Source organism: Harpia harpyja, chromosome 6 (genome assembly GCF_026419915.1).
Source record: "Harpia harpyja isolate bHarHar1 chromosome 6, bHarHar1 primary haplotype, whole genome shotgun sequence".
Classification (NCBI taxonomy): Eukaryota; Metazoa; Chordata; class Aves; order Accipitriformes; family Accipitridae; genus Harpia; species Harpia harpyja.
The window spans coordinates 41185249-41198339 of record NC_068945.1 but is presented as its reverse complement, the minus strand read 5'-3'; the positions used below and the strand labels follow the sequence as shown (position 1 = coordinate 41198339).

The 13091-nt window shown below is 36.8% G+C and overlaps 1 protein-coding gene across 1 annotated transcript in view; it reads right to left on the bottom strand.

Annotated features, from left to right (window-relative positions):
• FOXP2 (forkhead box P2) overlaps positions 1-13091 on the bottom strand; it is a 437464-nt gene that overhangs the window by 125077 nt on the left and 299296 nt on the right. Inside the window, exon 5 of the mRNA XM_052790203.1 lies at positions 3175-3264. Within this exon, the coding sequence (XP_052646163.1) occupies positions 3175-3264 (90 nt within the window). The remainder of the gene's footprint in view (positions 1-3174; positions 3265-13091) is intronic.

Below are 13091 nucleotides of genomic sequence, written 5' to 3'. Positions count from 1 at the left end.
CTAGCAGTAAATTTAAAAAGGTTTTTCATGAGAAGGGTAGAAAAGACACCTAAATTCTTCTAGGAAAATCCCAGTGGTTCTCTAAAACCATCCCCTCTGTAAAGCACAGTAGAACATGACGACTTACCCAACACCCTGTTTTTGCAAAGTTGAGGACACATATTTCAAGGCTTCTTCAATAAGCTTTCAACTTGCTGATTAGCTAGTAGGTGCTGTAAGTCACTAAAATACTTGACGCATTATGGAATAACAGAGAGAACATATATAAAAACACCATATGCTACTTTCCCCCAAATATCCATCAAATACGAAAAGATGGCTACTAAAATTAATACCATTTTTTTCCTTCTTTGGCACATGGAACAACAGAATAGTTTACATCAAAATATGGAGCACGAGAGATGCAATGGCAAGGCTTACCTAATACCCACATTTGCCTGCAGATGTGTGAGCTAGTTTTAAAAGTTTTTTTAGGTTTTACTAGATTTATAAATCAGTTCTAACATATCTCCACTTGCCAGATTAGTAAATTGCTCTGAAATTAGAGGAAATTAGAAATACACTGATATTAAAGTATTTTAAAATACTGGGAGAAGTCTGTTTCCTTTAGCACAAACACAAGCACAAGTATTTTTGTCTTGCAAACCTCACACTGCTTGTACACATTTAGCAATTCCTACTGCTAGGAGATTTTGGCTAAAGTTACCGTTAAATATGGCATAATAAAATAATAATACTGTACAATTTTATGACCCATATTACAGTATTTGGTCAAACAGGCATCACGATGCTCAAAATGTGAATTTCCACTACATAATGAACAATGAACAGCTCTTTAGTAACAGTAAAAGACAGAAATAGAAAAGCTCCAAGGACTCATTTTCAAAACCTTTATATTTATACATCCTTTTCACTAAAGAAGAAAATTAAAATGGAGTTTGTGCTCATACCTGAATTTACACGGTATTTGATACATAAACCAAAGTCTGGGAGCAAATTCCATTTTCCTCTCATTTAAAAATGAACCAAATAAAGTGTCCAAGGCTAATAAGAGGCACTGTGTACATACTGATCATGGAAAGAAGAGTTGAAAGCATGAGCAATAATCTTGGCTTTAGGAAACATGTAACAATTCTGAACAGAAAATTATTTGCTTTATTTTCTTCTTCCTGCCTCGCAAGTGTGACTCATGAGGCACTGACTCTTCCTGGCAAACATGAAATACAGGACGTCTCTAAAATACACCATCCCATGCCATTTAAAAGGCTTCAGGCCAAGGTTAGTGCTTTGGGAGCAGGAAAGCACAAGACTCCCTCTCCGCATCTCACCATGCTCTGGGTTATGTGTGTGACTGTCTTTGTCTCCAAACATGGTTTTCTCTCCTTTCATCGATGCCTACCACAAACAGTGCAACCCCACACCTCTTCAGCCTTGAAAAGAAGGTTTACAAATGGGTGGAGAGTGTGAACAGAGAAGTCAGCAGCTCCTGAACTGCTCCAGTTTGCAAGTTGGAGGATTAAAGTAAACTAACTTCACTTGGAAACATATACTGGGAAAAATCACTATTATTGCCTGTTTCATATACCTCCGTTAGCATCTGATGTTGGCCAGTTTAGACACGGGATATAGGGCTGGATGGACCTTGTACACTCCTAGTACAGTCCATGTTATCTTTCAGAATGAGGAGCTGGCAGAATAAACTACTTTCACAGTATTCATTAAACCAATCACCTCTGAGATTCAACCCTTCAAGATCACCAATTCCACTCCTAAAAACTTTAAAAAGCTTATGTAGTTCATAAGCTGCTGCCTTTATGACTAGTCTTCTTGCGTGCCTTCAGCCTAGAAAATATTTAATACAAAGCAAAGCCAAGGGTCAAGAGAGGAAAGTTGAGATGGTCCCAGGACTCCTACACCTCTGGACTGGACTATAACTACAGCATGGCAGGGTGCCAACTTGACATGTTTTCTTTTTTTCCATTTTCTTTAGTCATTTTCCTAAGTTCTTGTTTGGTTCCAAGCAAATAAATACAACTTTAAAAGTGTATTTGAAGAGAGCTGATGTGGAATGTGGAACTGTTTGCTGTGTCCAACATTGATCCATGAAGTTTCACAAAGAAAAGGAGACAATGTGAATTACATACGAAAATTGCACAAGTGATCGAATTTCACAACATTTCACTGGTGGAGAAAAAGATAAATTCTGGTGCCTGGGGTCCTCCATTATGCATGACAAAAACTAAAAATGAGATAAAAATGCCCTATTCCATCAGAAAACAGGGGAAGTCCCAAGGGGATAAAGGCTCATCCAGAAAAATAGATGTGAGGAAGAGAATGGTAGGAGTTACACTTTTTTATTTCCTGAACAAAATAAAATCATCTCTCGTGTACATCTTTTGTCTGCAACAGACTGTAATTCAGCAGTTAAATGCTCATAATTTGGTCTATATACAATGAGAGAACCAGTTTTGTCAGCAGGATGCAATTTCATATGGAACTCTGAATTAGCAATAAATGAACTAAAACCTCAAAAAAACCCCACACAGATAAAATTTTTCAAGAATAAAATGCTATATATAGTTTTACTAATAATGCATTTTAAATTATTATTTAATAACAGAAGTCCTCTTCACCCAAACACAATCTGAAGCCCAACAGCATCCCAGTGTGAAACTCTATGACGTATGTTTTTCTAAAATGGCAGAAGCAGCTCTTTCAAAATTTCATGCAGTTGTGTTGGTAGTTTCTGAACACTTCTCTGTTTGGCACTTAGATATAGTATGGATGAGTTATTTAGGTATTTTTACTTCTGGATACTGTTTTACTCTTAGTCTTAACACAGACATTTTTACAGTTTAATCCATGTACGTATAAAAATCACATACCAATTTTGCAACACATCTGTAAAGAATTAATTTGTACCATAGCTACTGAACTCAGACTTAGTCTTAGACCTTTTAAGCACCTATAGCCACAAAAGGCTTTCATAACTTACAGTGAATTTTCTCTGTGAATGAGAAGTCACCAGCATGCAAGCCTGTAACCTCCTGTATGTGAGGATGCACATACAGAGCATTAGAGCACAGGCATCCACCCCCCCCCCACCTCATGTGTGAGCAAGCACAGCGCTCTTCCCTGAGAGTAAGGCCCCAAAAGCAAGGATACTTTACTAACCTGCAGTGGTCTCTGTTTATCACTGCCCTTAGGAGATTTCAGTCCACTTGTCTGTTGCTGTAAAAGCAGCTGCCTTGCTGCCTGGAGTGCCTGAAAGTAAAAAAAAAAGTAAATAATTTCCACCAGTTCCTAGAAAGAGATGAGTTACTCATTGCTAATGTTAGGTAAAAGTCCAATTGAACAAATACAATCTCCTCCTATTCGATTTGTATTTGCTAGATTTCAGACTTTAGTTTGTTTTTTACTTAAGACATAAAAAAAATCATCTGAAAGTACATATATAGGACTTCACTAGAATTTATGGATGTACATGAAATCCTGCAGGAAATAAAGTTAATTTGTTTGAAGTGCTTGAAGAGGAAAAATCATAAACTGCATCAATAGCCTCATTTCCACAAGGAACTTGTCTTTGAGTGTTCAACTAAAATGCCCACTCCCTTGCAAATTATCATTCAATTTGCATTTTCATATTACAATTTTGAAGCAAAAGCAAGTAGACTTCAAGTGTTACCGGAAGCTGTAATTAAATTTGACAAATCAACATCAGATTATCTTGAAAGTGAATTAATAAGGATATTCATTGAAGATTAAAACCACTTTTTGTACTTACAATTCAAGGAGAAACCTCTCCTTTGACAAAAAAAAAAAAAAAAAAGTGCAGTTTTAATGCCAAATAAAAATGAGTGGTTTTCATTTGCATTCTTAGGAAAATCAGAGAACAAAGAAATTACTACTCAACCAACCAGATCAGGCTCGGGGATGACAGTATCCCAATCAAAATAGAAATGTTTTCATTTATTTTATGTTTTCATTCCAACTCAGCAAAATACAGTTAAACATATGAAATGTAAACAAACATTCCTCTTACCCAAAGAAGGCTAATCTAAATTATTTTTACCATTAAAATTATTTTTAAACTGCCAAGTGTTATAAAGTGGTATTTATTAAGAAATGAAAAAAACACAATTCCAAACATTTCCACTGAAACTACCTGGAGAACTCTTTTTTTCCCCCCTTAAAAAATCAGCCCAGTAAATAGCAGTTACAGCTTTAAAATACATCACACTACTATCTACGTTATTAAAACATACTGTAGATGGAATATACTGCAATAAATGCCATTTGATCAATGTTCCCTAAAATAATAAAGATTCTCAACTGATAAAGAAAGGTACAATTTTGATTAGACTCAAATGAGCTGGTTTTTAAGATAGTTTCTAGTATCCATGACAACAGTTGCTTTGACAAGATGTGCATATGGCATTACACTGCCAGCTGGTGTGAACAATGTTTGAACTACTGCATTGAGATGCTGAGCAAACAGAAAAAGTTGCCACGTCTTAACCCTCAGGGAAGGCAGTCATCCCCTGATCAATTATGAAAAGACAGAGAGAGGGCTGCTACAGTCTGGCTCCAAGCAAGTTTTCTGAGAAGGCAGGCAGACATAGAAAACCAAAGTAAACAAACTGAATGCACTAGCACCATCTCCTAACAACATTGATTCGTCTCCCCATAGAAGGCTCTGGTACAAAGTTTGCAGAGCAGACTTTTAACATTTGGAGACATTCCCACAACAATCCCTGTATTGTTTCATCAAATTCTCAAGTAATTACAGGTCAGCTTTACAAAGACTATACATTCCTCTGAACCTAAGCAACGAGACGCACAGAACTAGCTTCTCTCCGCCAAAAATAAATAGAAGTTAACATATTTCAAACTGCACTTGAAATATTTTGTTACCAAGGAACCACTGGATGCCCCGTTTCCTATGTGAATAGCATAATCTCTTCTGCACTCACAGTTCTTCAGCAGATCCTAAAGGACAATCCTGCTCTGTCTGAGATCAGAGATAAATATATCTGTTGATTTCAGGGGCACCAGGATTTGGTCCCAACATCTTGCAGTGGTTTAAGCACAAAACGTGCATTAACCGCTTAAACAGAAGATCTATGGCGAATTTATAATCCTTCCCAATCTTTAGACCTTTCTGAAAAGGAAACTTGAATGGAAGCGAGAGAACTGCTGCACTCCTGAACTCATGGGAGACTGTACAGGAGAACCGACCTCACCACTCGGGGTGATACTGCTACACGAACCAGAGAAGAGAGCTGGAGTTGCAGAAAACGGGAAAAAACATAAAGATAATTATTTTTTATTTGTGGTGGTCGCAGAAAATGCATTACACGGCCTTTATCAGGAAAAGAAATTGTAATGATATAATGCTGATGTATACTTGCAAATAACTGGAACACTTGGCAAGTTGTTTCAGTGTCCTAATCTTCCTTAGCTGCAAAGTCATTTCATGTCAATACAATAAAACAAGCAAGCAAGCATCTGGTAAAGCTGTACATTTACAGTACTTGAAAATTAGAGAATTATTGCATGCTGCAGCTTAGATTTAAGCTAGACAGTGTAATTTCAAATTGTGGCTAGCATACTCCCATGGAATCAGCCTAAGAAAGCATGACTTCCTACTGCTAACTCCAAAAAGCATCACACTTTATGAAAAAGCAAGGCAGCACAACAGGATATGTTTGCATAAAAGGCTCTACTACTTAAACTATTTCGATTCATATGTGCTGGTTGGGATATCTTTAAAGGAGTAAAGGCTTATCTTTTAATACAGAATGTCTTATAAATGATGACTACCTGAATACTTCAGTGATCTTATTGTGGCAGTTTAGATTATTGTAAACACAGGAGATAGAAGAAGAACAGAAAACAATTTCAAGAGATCAGAGATGATTTAAAACTCATAAGGAGAAATCACTGTCAGCCTTTGTTCTTATAGCAGTTGTCATATGGTACTTTTTCCTCCCAGTGTGCTGCTTAACTTCACATTTTGCTACTCAGTAAACAACCTCCCAGAAACACCCTGTTAATTTCAAAGGATTATTACTGACATTATTCATAAGTGAAGATTATGAGACTATAAAACATTCAGTTCTACCAATTCATTTGCTGCTATTAAATCTTTGCAAAACAAATTGACAACTTGAAAATGTCTTTCAAAATACATAGTTTAACATGTACACTTCAAGTAAACACCCACCCCACATATCATTCATAAACTTCTGTGAACTAATTTGGTCATAACTCGTGGTCTAAAAACAGTTCAGTGAAGACAAACTAATAGACGTTTATAAATCTGGCAGATCAAAACTATGTTGAGTCCTACCTCAACTTAACAGCAGCAAGAATGGATTCTAAGGCAGTCAAAATGGTATCTAGTTTCCAATAACATTTGTTTCAAATTTAGTAAGCACTTTTCCTTAATTAAGTTATCTAAATTAGTAAAACTATACAAAAAAAGTCAATGTAGACAAAAACAATAAAAAGAACTGGGGATTAGAAATTATTTTAATAATGCAAATGCAAATCATTACAATGCTTTAAGTAATGGCTGTATAAGCAGGAAATTTGGGCATATGGTTTCCAGAACTCACTGTGTCTTCTAGTAGAATATTTATTGGGAACACTACTTCTTAATAATTACTGTGCAGCTTTGGCACAGCTAAAACGTAAGCAGAACAAAAATGAAATTAATTGCATATAACTCACCCTATTAAAGTTGATAAATTGTGGTAGATTTTGCGATTTGTTGGTGATAATACTATGAGATACAACTTGCTTTAATTTTGTATTCCAAACCCTTGTATTTAATTTAAGCATGCCTTAAAATAATTTTTAAAGTTTTACCATTTTAATAAAGTGAAAGCTGTCACTAAAAGATGGTAAACTTATTACTTTGTTTTTTAAAAAGTAAATATATGTGTATTTTTAGGAAACAGATGTCACTCATATCTTTCCTTTAAAACCAGGAATGTTTAACCTATCAGCCTGTTGCATTTGAGACGTTAAAATGAAAAATGACATCTACGCCCATTAATATCGTCAATGTATAAACAGCACAGCGTGACACATTCTTGAGAGCTGAAGGCTACAAAATCTCTCTGAAACATAAATAACAAAGCACTCAGAAGCATATTTGATGTTGATATTCATCTCTGAGAAAAACACTGCTGCCTGGGCTTCTTATGAAAATAGATGCAGCCCAAATGGATCTCCTGTAATTGGTTTCAGATAGCGAGGTCAAAAGAAATATGATACAAGAAACTATTATGTGGAACAGGCGAAACAAGAATGTTTATACAGGCACTCCCTATTTATACTGACAAGAGGTGTATACTTTGCAGATAACCAGAACCAAAAAACTTGCCAGAAGACAACCAGATTCTTTCCTTTTTCTAACTCCAAATCCCTATTTTATTTTTTCCAACGACTGCATACTCTAACATTCCTGCTGAACGTAAAATAAGTTTCTGAACATAAAATAAGTTTCCAAATGGCTGAATATGTCAAACAAGAGTCATCTCGCTGGTAGCACTATGCAACAGAAACATATCAACATGCTAAGCTGGATTTAAGGCCAAAGACTGCTCTGCACTGGTTGAATAACAAGTTAGCCAAATGATTCCACAGCTACATTTATTATAAAAACCACTTCAGGAGAACCTCTGCCCCCTTACACCCTGCTGCGGGCCCATTCTCCAGCTGGCTCTGAACAAGAAGCCCAGAATTATCCACAGTTGTACGAGATCCTTGAAACATGGTGACAGAAAGACAACGCTGTTCAACGCTCCCTAATAGCACTCAAATGATACTGCTAAACCTTTGTCTCTCGCTGACTGTATTTTCCCAGAAAGTTCTCTAATGAATATCACAGCCAGTCAGCACGGCAGCTTATAATCTTTCCAAATGGAGTAGCAAAGCATTTAGCACTATTCAAAGAATCTTGAATTTAAGATGATCCAACTCCTTTCCAACAGCAGTCTCTCTAGGAGACTTGACAGGAAAAGCAAACTCCCATGCACCCTGAGACAAGCTCATTTTCCTTAGTGAACAACAGTTTTTCTCTAAGCTACACAAAGAAGATAAAACCTGTCGGCTGGGGACAAACGTGCCACACTGGAGAGACCAAGTCAAGGAAATCCTGTACATAACTAAAATCCAAGCCACATAACCAGCCTGATTTCACGTAGGAGTGGTAGACTGAACAATTATTACAGTGTTTTCCTACAGAAGTAGAAATGAGGCACCAGATGATAGCTAAGGCTGTTGGCACCCACCTCAAGGAAAAGATTATCTAAGAAATCTAGATGGTCACTAAGAAGGATTTCAATTAACCCAACATCAAAGTATGCAAATACTCAAACAAAAAAGATTTGTCTGTCACCTGCATCTAGATTAGCAGCTGCAGACAGCCCTGATGTGCAATGTGTGCAATTGCAGCAGCTGAACTGCAGGGTGCCCTGCAGCCTTGCCTAGTAGTAGAACACAAACCTGCAAAAGACTAACATGTTTGAAACTAAATTATGCACAAGAAGAAGAGGCAATAGCCTTGGATGTTGTATTACCATCCCAAGTACTCCCACCACCAGGCTGCCAGATGGGAAGACAGAATACAACTGACTTCAACTGTTTCCCCAGAAGGTGGTGGTAGCCACTGAGCCCAACCCTACAGGGTGTGATTAAGCTAACACTGAATATTCTTGAAAACATTTACTGTATTGACACTACAGGAGTTCGTGCAAATGAATGCCGGGTTCCTGGATCCCCAGGCTGCTCAGCTTTTCCAAGGCTGGGGAAGCTCTGTGTTTGGCCAGGACAGCAACTCTTTGTGTCTGGGGAATTTCAAGATAAAAAGGCAGAGCACTTCGAGGGTTAGGTGGCAAGTGGGGAAAGCCGTTCTGGATCACAGTTTAACTTATGTACTTACATTTCTCATGTACCTCACCTTGGAAACGTAAGAATTTCACTGGATCTCACCCTCATTTCCTTTGACTAAAAGCACCTTGTTGTGTCTTCTTTTTTTTTTTTTCAGTTGGTTGATTGGTTTTGGCGTGGGTTTTTGTTTTGTTTTCTTAGGATGATACTGCCAGTTTCAGCATACTGAGGCTCTGATTTTGATTCAGATTTGTGGTCTTCACTGCAATACAAACAACACTAGAAGAAGAGATCCTCAATCTACCTGAACTTCTGTTCTGCCCTGATGTTATCCAGGATTAATTTGCAACTGAAGAGAAAAAGTAACAGTAATAAACTGATGAATGCAACATGAAGTCTCATAATGCTGTTTAATAAAAGGAAATTAATCACATAATTGTCATAAACCTATTTTCAAACAGCAATCTATCAGAGAGAAATTATGCATCTGTAGTTATTGACCTTTCATTTTACCATGACTGATTTGTAATTAGACTAGTTTTGTGAAAAATAATAGTTAATTACCAGATTTTTTTCACTCTAATTATTTTGGCAATTTTTTTTTTTGTTTAGTGTCTTACTTTTTCCCCATGTGAAGGATGCTAAATAAATACAGGGAACTAATAACTTAGCAGCTAACATATTTCATTTTATGAAGCAAGTTTAGCTTCTCCTTATATAACCCAATTTAATAGATACTAAACACTGTTTCAAAAACAACTGTTTCATTTTTCCTGCCCATTATTTGGCTGACCAAGAACTAGAGACAAAACACTCATAACAGTGGCTGGCTTCAATTCCTGGTGGCATTAGCGGGGCTCTTCCCTGTAGACATCAATCTGCATTGGTCATTAGGGCTACACGTCAGACCACGCATAATGTGGTCCATGACAGCAAACTCAAATGCTGCCTCTAAAGCTTGGACCACCTGAAGAATCCAGATGTCAAGGGTTAGCAGAGATGGGGGCCCATAGCACCAAACTTCTGCTCCAACCTGACAATCCAATCTCCTTTCTTTCACCCCACATGCCTGAACTTAACTTTCCTTTGGTAAACACAGGAGCAGGCAATCTACCCTACTTCATTCCTACTACTTACATTACGCAGTGACTAATTGAATTAATGAAATGAAAACAAAACCAGCGCACACATCAAATACCAGCACCACAAGCTCACAAATGTCCTGCCACTGCTATTTTCTTCCATGTGGCGTTATTTTTAGAAAACTGGCACATGTAATAGCTAAACGGAAGAGCCGATCTCTTAGTTTTACATGAACAGAATGTGGCACTAGTGGCATGCACCAGTTTTCCACATTAAAACTGGTATGAACTATTTCACATGAAAATCAGCTGGCAGATACGTAAAAGCTGTTTAAGCGTGCAGGGAAAAGAAGAACAGTCAATACAGCTATCCCATGTGTGAATCCAGAAATAAAAAAGATCCTTAAAATTATTATACATTTATATAATATTACGTATATATGGTACAAATGTGTATGTATCCTTGATTTGAAAGGAGTTGGTTAAAAAGAAGACCTTCTTTGAAGTCTGTCCATTGTAGACATTCATTTATTGGCTGTGAAGCCTACTTTCAATTAAAGCAGTCTGAAACAAAGTAGTGTTGGCTTAGGTAGAATAATAGATGGTTTGACAATTTATAAATAGGAAAGGAACTGATGCAAATTAAAGCAAGAGTGGTCCCATTTGTACTAAAATCAAAATGCAGAGCAAATGTGGGAGGAGAAAGAAACAGAGTATCAAGGGAAGCATTATAACGTTAGGCTGTTAGAAGGCAGCAGTTTTAACTGATAGAAATCTGAAATGGAAATTCAGAAATTAAAGACAATGAAATCAGCACAGACATAATTAAGCAAATGATTAACAGAAATCACCGTTAGGATATAAACTAAACCAAAAGGTGAGGCAGATATAAAACAAAAGGAAACATGCACTCAAACATTTTGTTCTGGCCAACAGCAAGATTCCTCCTAGAATAGAACCTAAAATTTGAGAGGACAGATGTGAGGACTGATTAGTTTTGTTAAGTAATACAGAGAGGTCAAATAACATGTGAAGAACAAATGCCAAACCAGTATTTGCCCTAGAATAGCCTTAGCCATTTAGAAGGCAGAAATAAATACCTCTATCTTTACAATTTATTTTCAGTTAAATAACATTCTGCACAATGACTGGTAAAGGAGTGCTGACACAAAGCATCATAAGCACAGATTCCGCATCCCGATACCCTGTAAGCTAGAAAACAAAGCTATCTGTCAAACAATATGGATCTACCTGGTACCAAAATAATTACAAATAAAGTTACAGTAATTATATGAATCAAACTTTCTCAGCCAATCAAAATGTGAGGAATTACATATTTATTGAAGAGTTACTGATTGAAAGGGCTCCTAATCAACTGATTTGATTTACCACTGCCCTTACAAATCAATATCCAGAGACATGAGTGAGATTGCAACTACAAAAGGAAATATTATCAAGATGGTCATATCAGGCTTTTGCTGTATGGGAGGAAGGCACAACAGCCATTACTGAAATATCCAATTGATAATCAGTGGAGAACAACAAAGTTCACGGCTGGGTTTCACATTAGATATTATAAATTTAAAGTTTCTTTTAAAATATTTTTAATAGATCTAATTATTGACATTCAGTTCTAACAAGGACATAATTTAAAGAAACCTCAAATTTTATATATATATATCTATGATGAAAAACACGTATTAAAGACATAAATCAATACTGTCATGTTATTATGATAAAAGCAAACTGGGACATAAAAATAGGTGTCATATACAAAACTGGTTATTTCTTCCACTTTATTCAACTTTCTGAAGACTCAACTAGCAAACTGTACCCAGCTTGGGGCACAACGTTTCAAAGAGGTGGACCATTTGACCAGTGACCAGAGAAAAGCAGTAATAATGATCACGATGAGAAAATCCAACCTATGGGATAGCAGAAGTCTGATCATAAAAACAGAAGAAAAAACCCTAAAGCAATAGCAGTCTTCAGCAAGTTTCTGCACAGAATGAATTAATTGTATTCCATGGGTAGGGCAAGCAAGAATGGCCTTAAACTGAATCCAGGGAGATTTAATTAAATTTAAGAAGAAACTTTCCAATGGTAGGGATAGTGGAGGAGCACAATAAATTGTGCAGAGACTGCAAAATCCTTGTCACTGGACCTTTTTAAGAAGCATCTTCAGGAACAGTTAAGAGCAGTGATTCTGCTCTGGGACACGGAAGACCTTTACAAGTGTCTTCCAGCCCTATTTTATTTGATTGTGTGGTTCCTGTGAAAGCATGCCAAGTTCAGATGACTGTGATGCCTAACACCTTGCTACATTTCAAATAACACCATGTTCTCATAAACTGGGTATCATGAAGCTTCAGCATGGTTTGTTTCTATGGTGAGTTAAAAGCAGAGGATCAGTAGAGCTGCGCATACAGACTTGCTCTTTGGAATTTTCCGACCTTACATGACCACGTTTGTGTTTATGAGACTATCCTTGAAATTTTGGACTGAACAGAGAAATAGTTTATACAGAACAGGAGATGGCTTAGAATTAAGCGCTCTGTGCCCTAACTGCAGTCAGAGCCATCTGGGCAGGATTCTTGTGTCCTCACCACCAAGTATGGGCACAACAGTAGCAGGAAACAAGATTTTCTTGGTATTACAATTCTTACTATAAACAATAGAGGCCTGGCTGAAGTGGACCGCTAGGAAGAGGAGAGAAAAACAAGGCAAGAATGAGAGTTTGAAGCACAGTTTGATCAACTTAAGTCACACATCTCCACAAAAAAAAAACCCCAAAACCAAAACCAAAAAAACCCCGCAAAAGCAAATTGACTCATTATTATATTGTGAGTTTAAACCTAAAGCTACAATAACAAAACTTATAAAGTATCTTTGATAACCTGATTTCAATCATGTTCTTAATGAAATAATTTGATCAGAAGTCACTACATAGTCTAAGCCACTTAAAAAAATCACTCTTTATTGCTAAAGCTAAATCAGCTCAACTGAAATCCTACTGAGTCCATTATTTTTTTTATTATGGATACTTTTGTAATGCTTCTTAAAACTTTAGTCAGCATAAAGAGCTCCTGGTACACGTTCAGTACAAGA